At 35.5% G+C, this 13,286-nt stretch overlaps 1 protein-coding gene across 1 annotated transcript in view; it reads left to right on the forward strand.

The window, feature by feature from the left end:
• Positions 1-13,286, forward strand: part of LOC144445625 (orexin receptor type 2-like) — a 75,640-nt gene that overhangs the window by 60,835 nt on the left and 1,519 nt on the right. The window contains exons 2-5 of the mRNA XM_078135244.1: positions 7,229-8,262; positions 9,013-9,252; positions 10,973-11,271; positions 12,571-12,695. Of these exons, the coding sequence (XP_077991370.1) occupies positions 7,876-8,262; positions 9,013-9,252; positions 10,973-11,271; positions 12,571-12,695 (1,051 nt within the window). The 5' untranslated portion in view covers positions 7,229-7,875. The remainder of the gene's footprint in view (positions 1-7,228; positions 8,263-9,012; positions 9,253-10,972; positions 11,272-12,570; positions 12,696-13,286) is intronic.

Consider the following 13,286-nt stretch of genomic DNA (forward strand, 5'->3'; position numbering starts at 1 on the left):
TATCTTAGATCAAGCTATTTTTGTAAATAGCCAATAGCCGCTATTTATCTGAGATCAAGCTATTTTTGTAAATAGCCAATAGCCACTATAAGTTATCTGAGATCAAGCTATTTTGGCAATCCAACAATCTCTCACCTTTATGTTATTTTTGTCATAGACATAGGAATGTTTTTACTCGTCATTACAATCGAATAATATTACAGACGTGTAGATCAAGCACCCATCTAGTACATAATCTGGTCATTTTAATGTTGTTACAGTATTTTTTAGTTACCTTCGTAGTTCGTACGTCGACGTACTTCCTTCTGAATCCTCAAGTTGTTCGGACAGATCTCATTTTATATACGTTTTTGTGCTACCTCCCCGGAGATCAATACTAATCTTGTCAGGTGATGCCGTGTAACTTGATATATACTCAGTGTCCTGTGACGACGACTGTGAATCTGTCATCCTGTGTCAGGCGGGACGTTTAGAAAAATTGAGAAATGCATCGTGAAAATCAAAGACCTTCAAACAGACTAACTTTTGTCGATTATAAACATGGCATGTTTGTGTTCCGGGTCAAAAGGTCAAAGTTTATTCCGTACTCGCTAATGTAGAAGCGGTCACCACATTGGCCACAGTCGACCAAAACGATTGAAAAGTTGAAAAGGTGTGCATAATAGTAACAATAATTCATAGTAATACTTACATTTTTGACTTTTTGATTATTACTGGTACTTAGTTACAGTTTCAAACACTAAAACCTAAACGTCGCGCAAGAGGTCAATGAAAGGTTGTGCGAAAAATAATTAGATGACAGGTGACATGAGTTTGTTGACTTTCATAATATACGGGCAAATCACGGATCGGATAAATATCGTGGCATCGATCAGTAATATATAAAGGGGATAGATAGTAAGATGAATTGTTTTTCATTGTATTTGTTTACACACAATCATAGTTGTCTGAATTATACATCTGAATTTTACAATGGGGAGACATTAAACGCTGCGATTGTGTAACCAATTCCAAATTGATGGCACTTTATTCGTCCTGTTTCGCAAAAATATCCCTTGCTGTCTCAATATTAATGTAGTCGCCAGATATGAATACTTATTGGTATTTTATTAAGAATAAATAAACCCATTTGTTCTTAGTCAAGAAACTTCAGTTGGGGTCTGGAGTTTAGTACATTAAAACGTCGCAAAGTTAATCTGTGAATCATATCAGGGATCAATCACAAGTAGGGCGATACATCTACCACGTAAGCTTATACTTCACTGAAAACTTGATTCATAAAAGTCGAAATTCATTTGAAACAACGCCAATTAAATGACCGATCTATATAATGTTAAAACATTATAACGTGACTCACCTTCAACTTGGTCAAAAAGGAAACGGGACTTCAACAGCAGCAACGCAATGAAGTGTACGTCCTTAAAGATTTCCACTGAGAATGACAGCATGACTGACATGTCGACAGTGCGCGTTATACATTGTGTATCAGTTTTATTTTTGTTTGATTTTATACAATGTAACAAACACAACGGAAATCACAAATCCTGAAACAAGACGTCGCGTCGCCTGACTCAACAAAAATCTCACTAACATTGCTACAGTTTTGTTTTCTTTTTGTCTGGCTAGACAAAATACATTTTTGATGTTGTAAATCTTCTCGTCTGGGTCGACAAAATGTATGTTATCGTCTGGCCAAAGATGGTGATGGTAGCTCGCGTAAAGAAAAAGTAACAATATCTGTAAAGATATTTGTTGTTGGTAAGATTGTTGTCTAGACAGACGATAGAATGTAGCAATGTACGTTAATGATGTTTTGTCGAGCGAGCCAGACGATATTTTGTGTCAGGGCTTATGATTTGCGTTGTCAATAAGTTTTGATTTCTACTTGTGTGCGACCTATGTACACTGATAAAGACATTTGAGTGCATTAAACTTATGTAAAATAAGATTTCATCAATATACGATTCACACCCATTCAGAATACCATGTTTATAGATGTGCACGTACACCAGTGTTAAGTCTCAAATGCATCATATTGCTTGGGGGGGGGGGATATCAATGCCCAATGTTTCAATAACTAAAGGAAGGCTTAGCTTACCAAGAAACGAAATGTCATTAGTGCATTCATAACATATGCATATGGTCATACATTTCACAACTAAATGATTATGTGGAGTCATGACGGGCAAATGGTTAGCGAGTCCGGCTTGGAATCTGCAGGTTGCAGGTTCGAGCTCCATCGCTGCCGTTTGTTTGTGAGAGACTAAAGTACTTGGGCAAGATTTGAATCACGACTGTACCTCAGTTCATCCAGCTTTATATTTGGGGACCTGGTAGGATAGAGATTGCAATGTGAATGCTTTAATCCTAGCCTGCTGCAATGGAGTGTATGCTCCCCAGGGAGTTGAGGAAGAATAAAGGGCCGTTGTGCCGCCGTTGATCCGTGCCAGGGGGTAATAGTTGCGCTTTGAGTACAGAAAAAGCACTATAGAAGAACAAACATTATGTGTTATTATTATATTTGTATAGCTAACAATACACAGTTATGGCCTCTCTATGTAGAGAATGATATACATATTCGCCGCTAAACCTCACCTTGTTACGTTTTAGTTTATGGCTAGTCACGAGTTATTTCTCTGTTGATGCATAGCGGGTACAACTGATATACGACCATTTGGAGCTCGTCAAATGCAACTCACATGAATAAATGAGTGTTATCTTTCAATTCCATTTCATGCCTTATAAAATCAACCGCGGCTAAACGTGAGTCTAATCTAACGATCATTTCAAGGGGTCATTACAAGTACCCAATGGCTTAGTTTATATGCAAATATATGTGAATGAAGCGTGGGCATAAATTGTGTTTTCAATTTTCACATCCAGAGGGAGTTCTACTAGAACGCCATTTCGAACCTAGTGATTTCATATCATATATTACATGTGGCTATTCACTGAAATGTACTACTTTATTAAAAATACAAAAAACGTGATAATTGTGAATAAACGTTGTCATAAATTCATATTTCCTTCTGAAGTAATATATATTGGTGCCAAAGTGTCAATATATTAAAGGAAAGTGAAATGAATAACATTGAATCTAAATTGGTGGGTACCATATCGCTATTAAGAATATATTTCATCGTTAACATTGTCAAAACGGTCATAAAAAATAAAACGATGAACTGACAAGGGTCAATGGTGTCGCAAAATCTATGTGCGGGTTATGTTTTCATTCTTTAGATTTCATGTATACCGAGTAGAATAATGTCGTCTTACTTACATACCTCGTGACTTGGAATAATACTAAAGGGGAATGCTGCAATGCAACAACACACCTACGTGTGTGATATTTAAAACAACCAAACAATTATCAAACCGTTTACTGTACCCCACTCCTCTTGTACGCTCAAAGCAATACATTAATGCATAAACATTTTCATTTGTTCTCCTTTTAATATTATTTGATTAATTTGAACCCGTGCACAATAAAACCTTGTTAATGTGTATCTAATAACGCGAAATCGTTATCCATATCGCTAAATTTATGACAGTAAAATAAAGAGCATGGACCGGTCATAAAAACCTATCCTATAAATTAAAGTATCATCGTTATGCAAATTACGAATACAGAAATAAAATGTCCAAATGCAATTCCTGGCATAGGGTTAACCCTCACAGACGGATTTAATACATTGAGTTAGGTTTTTTGTATAGTTATTGAGAAAAAAAAAGACTAAAAAAATAAATAAAGAATTTAATATGCATCGGAGGAGCGCAGATTCTGTTTAATATAAACGTCGGTTATATGCAAATTCGTAAAATCACGCCAGAATTATGGCGACAAGTGATTGTGTCAATTTGTCCATGTTCCTTTATTATATATACTTTAGAGTGACGCCGTGAGTTCCTTCCTGGTACCCTGTTATTGTGTGCGAAATAGAACACCTCACACACCCATTTAATAACGAAACTACAGCGGAAATTATTGCATTATTTATCGTACTGTATCTCTCACCTTTAAATTTATATCCTCACGCGTTGCAATCCCATCATCAAGTTAATGATACCTTTGCACGAACCTCAAATGATATACAACGTCAATTTGATACTTGTGGTGGTGGCTGTAATTCACACTTTGTTTTCAAGTTATTGACGCTATCGCTCTTCTACATGCAATTGCTATACCCAATTGACTGTAAAGATGCATGTAAATCACCTTCAGCACGTGAACTGAACTGCTTATTATGTTACATTAATTCGATTTGTTAGTGATGTCTCATATTCATGTCAATGCAATCAGTCAATTTTCTTTTAGTCATAAATTAGTATTCTGAAAAAAAAGAAATGAAAAAATTGATTTTAGCTTGTGATTTGATAAATACACGGAGGTTTTGCAGAACGCAGACGGAAATAACACCCAGATTGTACGAAGTAAAGGATTGAAGAAATCACATATTCCACTCACTCACTCACTCACTCACTCACTCATGCATACATGGACAGACAGAAAGACAGACAGACAGACGGAATTTATACATACATACATACATACATACATACATACATATATACATACATACAAATAGATACATACATACGTTGACATACGTACGTACGTACGTACAGACAGACATACATACATACATACATACATACATACAGACATACATACATACATACATACATACATACATACATACATATATGCATACATACATACATACATACATACATTCATACATACATACATACATACATACATACATACATACATACATACATACAGATAGACACACACACATACATACATACATACATACATACATACACACAAATATATATATATATGTGTGTGTGTGTGTGTGTAATGAGCTATGTTCTCCATCCACCTTTAATGATAGCAGTGCATCTCCTAGTAATATGTATTATTTAATTTCGTGGTGGCTCTGAGGTGAATGGTTAGTTGACGAGGTGGGAATATAAAACAAGAAGGCGGAGGTGTAGAAAACGTAGATGTATTTGTCACTTTAAAATATCACTTGGGCTCACGTGCGAAAGCGGGCGAAGTCAACTTAAAAGTAATTATAGGACTTCCAATCTGTAACATTGTCCCTATTACACGTATTACTTAGATTTCTGGCAAGAATTTTATTGTTCTTACGTGACTGTTCCTTTTGATATGTGATCCTACATATTATGAATATATCTATAAATAATCTAGAAGAAAAAGGAAATATTAAAGTACATATTAAATTATTTGTGATGAATACAATAATCCGAAACTCAGGTACATAATATTATGTAAGTTGAAACAAAACTGCATTGATATAATGCTCGTTGATAGCAGTGGAAATAAGACTCAATGCGTTATTTTAGCGAGTTGTGACTTGTATAGAATGTGTTTTGTATTTATGCATGAGCTATAACATACATTGAAGCATTGTGACACCCTAGTGCGCGCGCGTGCGCTTGTGTGTACGTGTGTGTGTTTGTCCGTACGGGTGTCCGAGTCTGTGACAGGGGCTTAAGGATGTTGAACGTTGTGGCTTACAATAGTGCGAAAATAATGACCTCAACTGAAATCTCCGTTGAGATGTCGGTTTTACAATGTTGTCTTCTTCACTGCATTGGCTTAACACATGATTATATGGTTCCCATTATCATGAACTATTTCCATGGCTCTCACCAGGGAGGGTGACCATGCAATATTAATTTATGTTTTTTGTCATGTACACTTTCCTAGTCTAAGTTCTGTCATCCTTTTTGGTGAAAATAAAATGAATCAATATCAATATTGTAAGATCGAGATATTTTCATTTCCTGACGAATTACCAGGTCTGACGTCAAATTTGTATTAACAGAACAATATAATTATACCTTGTCATTCCGTTAGCATTGAAAAAATTGTGCATCAAGTTGTGAATGTTACATGATTGTACATGTGTTAAGTGTGATACACTTCATCCATCCATACGTACACCATGAGGGCGAACTTGTCGCTTTCCCTTTCACGCGTCACGTTAATTCACTTGACGTCATCACATACGCATTGGCGTGTCTCACATCCCGTCTTCGTAGATACATATCCGCTTTGTTGGGAAACATTCGTCAATGCTATTGTCACACCGTACTAAAAACCCATAAAATGCAACACATTATATTAACAGTAGGTAGACAACGTAGTAGAGATGTAACACGTGTTTATTGTGTAGGTCTATGGTAGTGATATATCAGTTGTGTTTTGTCTCGTTTCTGGCACCATATTCAACATGTGTCTGAAAAGAGATGTCATACACACCATATTTATGGATATGGATAATCTCTATTGTTAATTTATGATCCCAAACATTCAAATTACATATCGTGAATCCTTTGATTCATATCCTGCAGTAACACCTGTGGAATATCAATCAAGTATATCTCGTCACTTTGCTCTAATTACTAATAGGTTGTATCAGTTTGAACTCAGAATGTAGGAACAACAACGTTGTTGTAGACATTTAATTACTTGTCTTGAACCCTTGCTAAAACAATGTTGATAAAGTTGATTTAGATGTAGTTTACCTGTGGACTTGAAGAAATATTAAACGCTGCTACACTATTCCTAGCCTTTGAAAGAAAACCTCTCTACATTTATTTCTGTATTCTATGATGAACATACTTTTGTGACCATGAACCTTTATTCGTTATTCAGATTATTATGTACATTTAAGGCCCATGGCCTACAGTATCGAAAACGCAATATCATTACTACACTATTCCGCTATCATAACTATCGTGCACGAGCGAAAATTTTCCCCCAAGATCAAAATGTCAGTTAGGATTGTAGCATTAGTCCTCTACGCCTACAGGTAGGCTAATTCAGAGATACCAAACTCCTGAATTTCTTTGCCTCTCGTACTGCCTCCTCGCCCCAAAGTAAAATGCATTTTCTAGTCCAGATTTGCCAATTAAAATTAATCTATTTTAGGGAGGTCACTCGATGTAGGATTTGTAAAAATTACTACCCTTGGTTCCCTAAGTATAACAACACAAGTGAGGCTGAGTGATACAGGAATGTTTCTGAATGGGAAATGCTCCTAAGGCAAAATCAGTCCCGTCTTTGTTCCTTTTGAATGAATACACCGCATTCTAAGTAAGCTGTATTTCTAAAGATTATTCTGCAAAAAGACGACTTAAAGACGAGTCGATATTTAACCTCTTTTCCCCTTTCGTTTTCTATTTACAGAGACAATTACTATACTGAAGCCGTGCCAAGTTAACATTCGAGACACGATTTCACGTGACAGAATAAAGCAGATATTGACGGTGAACACGTAGATCAACAAAAAGGTTTTCGGAGTTGATTAATTCGGATGTTGAGGTGAATAAAATAAGTAAAACAGGCGACAGGAACTTCAAATTAGGTGGACATTCCCTTAGGACCGTAGTTGAACATCACGTTTATCGATCTAGAGTGTGGAAAAAAATCGTGTCGAAAATAAATCACGCTGTGACTAGATTCAACGATTTATGCATTATCCTACCAAGTGTGATACATTCTAATTTGACTTTAGGATTAACCTTTGTGAGATTTATGGTGAACTGAAAATTTGTCAGCAGTATTCTATCTCACACACTTCATTTACTGTGCAGTTAAATTCACATTTGCTAAAGGCGATATTAACTGGAATCAATCATCCAAACGCCGATGAATATTAATTCCATTTTTGTATCGAACATTACCAATCTAGTTTGATATCGAGAGGTAACAATATTCTCCTTCTTAAAAAAAAGTCTGTTACTTATAGGAAAATTATTTAGTTGTTCACCAGGAATCTGGTGTTACTTAAGGTATGATTTGAACGATTGGGAGTTGTATTATCGCCTTTAACGATGACGTTATGTCCTGGAAACGACTCGGGAGCAGATAACATAACATTTGGAAATTACACTGGTGACGAAGACTATGACTGGAACAATTACTATGATCAAGTATACGTGCCCAAGATGCAGATGTTGGTGTATCCAACTGCACACGAATGGGTCGTCATCGTGGCCTTTCAGATAGTGTTCCTACTAGCTCTTCTAGGGAATGTCCTCGTATGCTTTGCGGTATTGCGGAATCCTCAAATGCGTACAGTTACCCACTATTACATAGTCAATTTGTCATCAGCGGATATACTTGTATCACTTATCTGCCTGCCAATTACTGTTGTATTTGATGTAACGGAGACCTGGTACTTTGGTAATATTGCTTGCAAGTTGATCCCCTATTTACAGGTATTTACCGTTTAATAATTTTTCAGACCAGAGACTAAATGGTTTAGTTTATTCCATATAATATACATGAACCGTTGTGTTATTATCGATTAACGCTGGCTGCATCAGGTACCAATAATTTTTTTTCGGACAAATACTCACACTGTATTCAGACATGGGCAATAAGTGACGTTGGCGTCATGCACAACTTTTAAATAAAACAAGTAAAATTTTTGAAGTTACTTGTTTCACAGTCGAAAGAAATGGGCACACACATGAAGACATGGACAATGTAACAAACTGATATATGTAGTTTTACTATATTATAAAGAAGACTTCTTTTTTCCGAATTTAAATATCGGTCAGTTAGTAAGTCAGGCAGTCAGTGAGTCAAAATATCACTCAATCAGTTAATCAATCCATCAATCATTCAGTTAATCAATCAGCCAGCCAGCCAGCCAGCCAACCAACCAACCACTCACTCACTCACTCACTCACTCACTCACTCACTTACTCACCTCCCATCCTCACTCGCCCACTCAATCACTCAATCACTCACTCACTCACTCACTCACCCACCCATCCACGTGCACTTATCACTCACACACACACACACACACACACACACACACACACACACACACACACACACACACTCACTCACTCGCTCACTCACTCGCTCGCTCGCTCATTTCCGTGATTCAGTCTTGATACCTGTCATTGTTGACGTTATTTTTGTGTTTTAAAGCCGTCTTTCGTTTACTTCTACAGGTTGTGTCAATGAGTGTTTCAGTTTTAACACTCAGTGCCATCGCAGTGGAAAGGTATTTCGCTATTTGCAGACCACTGATGTTTAAAAGTACAGCAAAGCGTACACTAACTATAATTTTAGCCATCTGGATCGTATCGTTTCTGATACCTATTCCGCAAGCTGTTGTGTACGAAACCACCCCGGCTGGTGACCCTTGTTTATATCAATCGCAGTATATATACTTAACCAGGTGTTATGAGGTAAGAATGTATACGTACACATGGTAACTGTTTATTGTATTATGCATGTATTAAGCTATAAGGTACAATTACATACATACATACATACATACATACATACATACACACACATTACATACATACATACATACATACATACATACATACATATATACATACATACATATATACATACATACACATACACACATACAAACACATACATACATACATACATACATACATACATACATTGTACATACATAGTACATGATGTGCGTGCGTGCATACATACCATAAGATAACTCTCTGTTACAATGTTAGCTAGATTCACCCGACACATCATATTGTTTTTATGTGTTTCATTATTTTGTAATACAAATAGTCAATTTTCAGTGGAGACATCTTTACTTGACATTTTTCTTGAAAGTTTTAAAGTGTTCAACAATATACTTTCCCACTGATAAGCAACGTGACAACGAATCACTTTTATATAACAGACAATATTTTGCAGTGACCCCGGATGACTTTGCCCTTATCAATAACATTACTAAATATGTCTAAGCATAAAATTTTCGGATTGCAACCAACTAGCAAAACCAATGTCATTCATTCCGTCGTTAAATCAGAGTGCTGAAAATATGAAAGTGAAGGGAAATCTTGAACACATGCATAATATAGGCATTATCAGATGTATACATCAAATGACTTGACAACAGTAGAATGCCAAACATTGACAGACTGAAGGATGGGCGATATAACTACCTCTAGTGCACTACTTGTTCTGCACCAACGAGATGCCCCTGTGGTGTGATAGAATCTGAACCTCATTGGAGCCACTTCGATATATTTTTCACATGAATAGCTACAACATCTCTTATAGACATGAAACAAGTAATTGGTTTCCCAATGCTTTAGATTATTTTTAATTCGATTATGCAATTTAATCACGGTATCAGTGAACCAGGGGCAGTACATGTCTTGAAAAGAACTTATTCTAATACAATATTCATCCTGAATCATTAATGCCGGTTGTCAGCATTGGGGACGGTATACGTCAGTTGAAATATATGACAGTATCTCTTACTCTAAGACGAGTCTATAAAATGCATCCAAGAATTCATGATCATTTTAGTATCAACTTTAATATAATCTATTATAACACATTTTTGATAATTTTGATGTACCGTTCCCCTCAATCATAATGAATTGAACTGGGTTGAGTGAATTTATTTGAATTGAATTGAATTGAATTGAATTGAATTGAATTGAATTGAATTGAATTGAATTGAATTGAATTGATTTGAAATTAATTGAATTGAATTGAATTGAAATTTATTCCTAACCCCTTCTTTGTACTGACCACATTTGCATCATAATTCTGACCTGTTCCCACGATTGATAGCGTGTATATCAAAATTATTTCTTTTGACAGATTTACATAAGAATTGGAATTTTAGTCTCGGAGATATTCTCAAATTATAAGTTGTTTTAATCAAATACGGCTTTATGATTCGTCAGTATCATATATAATTAAATATATAATTTCGCAACTTTTCGAAAACTTTATATGCTAAATATATTTTGTCGTTTATTCTGGTCTACTTTTAATTGTTACCATCAGGATGACAGGCTGTGAAGATTAATGGTTCATACCTCAATACGATACATTGTGAAGTAACTCATCTAGTACAATTTCGGGTAGAACACTAATCATTGTATTCTCTATCTATTTCACTAGCGTAAGTGGTTCGGGACAATACAGCAGAAGATCTACCACGTAGCTTTGGTTCTAGTAATTTACGTCCTACCCCTCTGTCTCATTGGTGTAGCCTACTTCCTGGTATGCTTCCAGCTGTGGGCTTCCATACCGGGATCGATGGAATCGAAAGGATCGTATTCTTCCGCCAACGGATCAGCAGCTAACAGAACCACTGAAAGCCAACTAAAGTCTCGAAGGAACGTAGCAAAGATGTTGATCGTCGTGGTTATCTTGTTTGCCATTTGCTACTTTCCGTTGCATATTCTTAATATCTTGAGGTATGTATAAGAATCAGAGATATCAAAGATTACTGACTTAAGTTTGTGAGGGCCGATGATGTTTTATCATTGATTTATTTGAGATTTTAGCAATATAATCAATGTACATCCATTGAAAATTGAATATAATAAGAAGAGTAATAATCAAGCCGTTATATGAACAGTAAGACGTGTTTTATACTAAAACATAGATTCACTCCTAACGGAACAGGGTTTGCAACTAATGATCATTTTACAAAACGACCGGAAAGATTTCACAGACCGAACAAAGTGACTAAAGTTTTGTCATTGCATAAAAGCGGGAAGAATAAAGAAACAACATTTGAAATGAGAGATTGTTAAAAGTGACCATTCGTAATTTCTTTAAAGGTGTTTTTTTTTTCCAGAACGTTAATGCTAGTACCGTGACAGGCAGGTTTTGTCGCCTGACATAAAGTTATTGATTGAAACACTGCTTTAGATTTCATCAACAGACAACACAAAACAGATACAAAACATCTGCAATTAAAATTAATTCACATGACCAGCGTGAAAGGAATAGACACAACTGTGATTTTCGTAAAATACATGATGCCAATATCTAGATTGACTTACTAAACACACTATATTTTACAGACAATCTTGCTATACAATGGATTGGACCTTAGACTGAGATTGAACTTTAGGCATCTATTTTACGACCTCCTGTTATCAGATACCACACTTGCCGTTGATTGTTTGAATTGGACTTTCCAAAGAATGTAATTATTTATATACAGGAGTCTTATCTTGCAAAACACAGTTGTCTCTATTCCTTTCACTCTGATCATGAGAATTTTATTGTCAGATACAAAATTATATTTGTTATCATTTGATGACTGTAGATTACTGATTAGTCACGAGGGTATACAGATTCAGAATACGGGATATAATCAAAAGAATCAAAGGTCATTTGAGCAATAAATGGTTTTTTAAACCCTTTAATGACTTGGATTCTGTAACTCTGTAATTACGCTCTAAATATAGGTTGTCAGCTGCAGGATTTAAAGGGTTACTGTCTCACAAAAATCACTGACATTAGATACATGATCAAAGTGATCAATTCAAATGCCTAATCTTCTTTTTTGTTATTCAATGAATTCCTTATTTTGACATGAACCCCTTCAGCACCAAACAATAATGTAAGTAAAAACAATTAGGCGCAAATGTATTTTGCTAATCGTTTTTGTTCTGTTAAAAAAAGAGTATGTATGTTAAAAGAGAGATATGAAAATGACTTATCCAACTGTATACTTTATATCACTGTTATTTTCATTTCAGACAATTTCCGTTATTTGAGGTGAACCATTCTGAAAGGGATTCTTTCCACGTTCCTTTCCTGGTAGCCCATTGGTTAGCATTTGCCAACAGTGCAGTTAACCCCATAGTGTATAACTTTTTAAGCGGTAAGTTGTTGATATTACGTTCCAATCTTTATCATGTGTATTGGACAAGTTACTTAGCTTTACACATATACATACTTGTGAACGTATACGTTCACATACATACATACATACATACATACATACATACATACATACATACATACACACATACACACATACACACATACGTACATACGTGCATACATACATACATACATACATACATACATACATACATACATACATATGTGCACTATTCACTTACATTTCCTAATAATCTAGTGTAAGTATGTTTGCTACACCGAAAATGTTTGAATGTTGCATATGTATATAAGCAATACAATCTCCTCGTTAGAAATACTGCTATGACAAGGTTACATTCCCCTATGAGTATGTGCTCAGACCACTATAGTAACAAGGCCTGACGCGGTACATATTTGCAAGAGTAGTTACACCTACAATGCAAAAGAACTATTTGGAATGAGATTAGTCTATAAATACAGTAACCCACTTGTGATGTGGATGTGGAGCACATTATGTCCACAGACTAAACAAAGAAGAAAAAAACATGGCAGTGCCATAACTGAAATAATACTATGTAGTGAAAATGAA

Source organism: Glandiceps talaboti, chromosome 14 (genome assembly GCF_964340395.1).
Source record: "Glandiceps talaboti chromosome 14, keGlaTala1.1, whole genome shotgun sequence".
Classification (NCBI taxonomy): domain Eukaryota; kingdom Metazoa; phylum Hemichordata; class Enteropneusta; family Spengelidae; genus Glandiceps; species Glandiceps talaboti.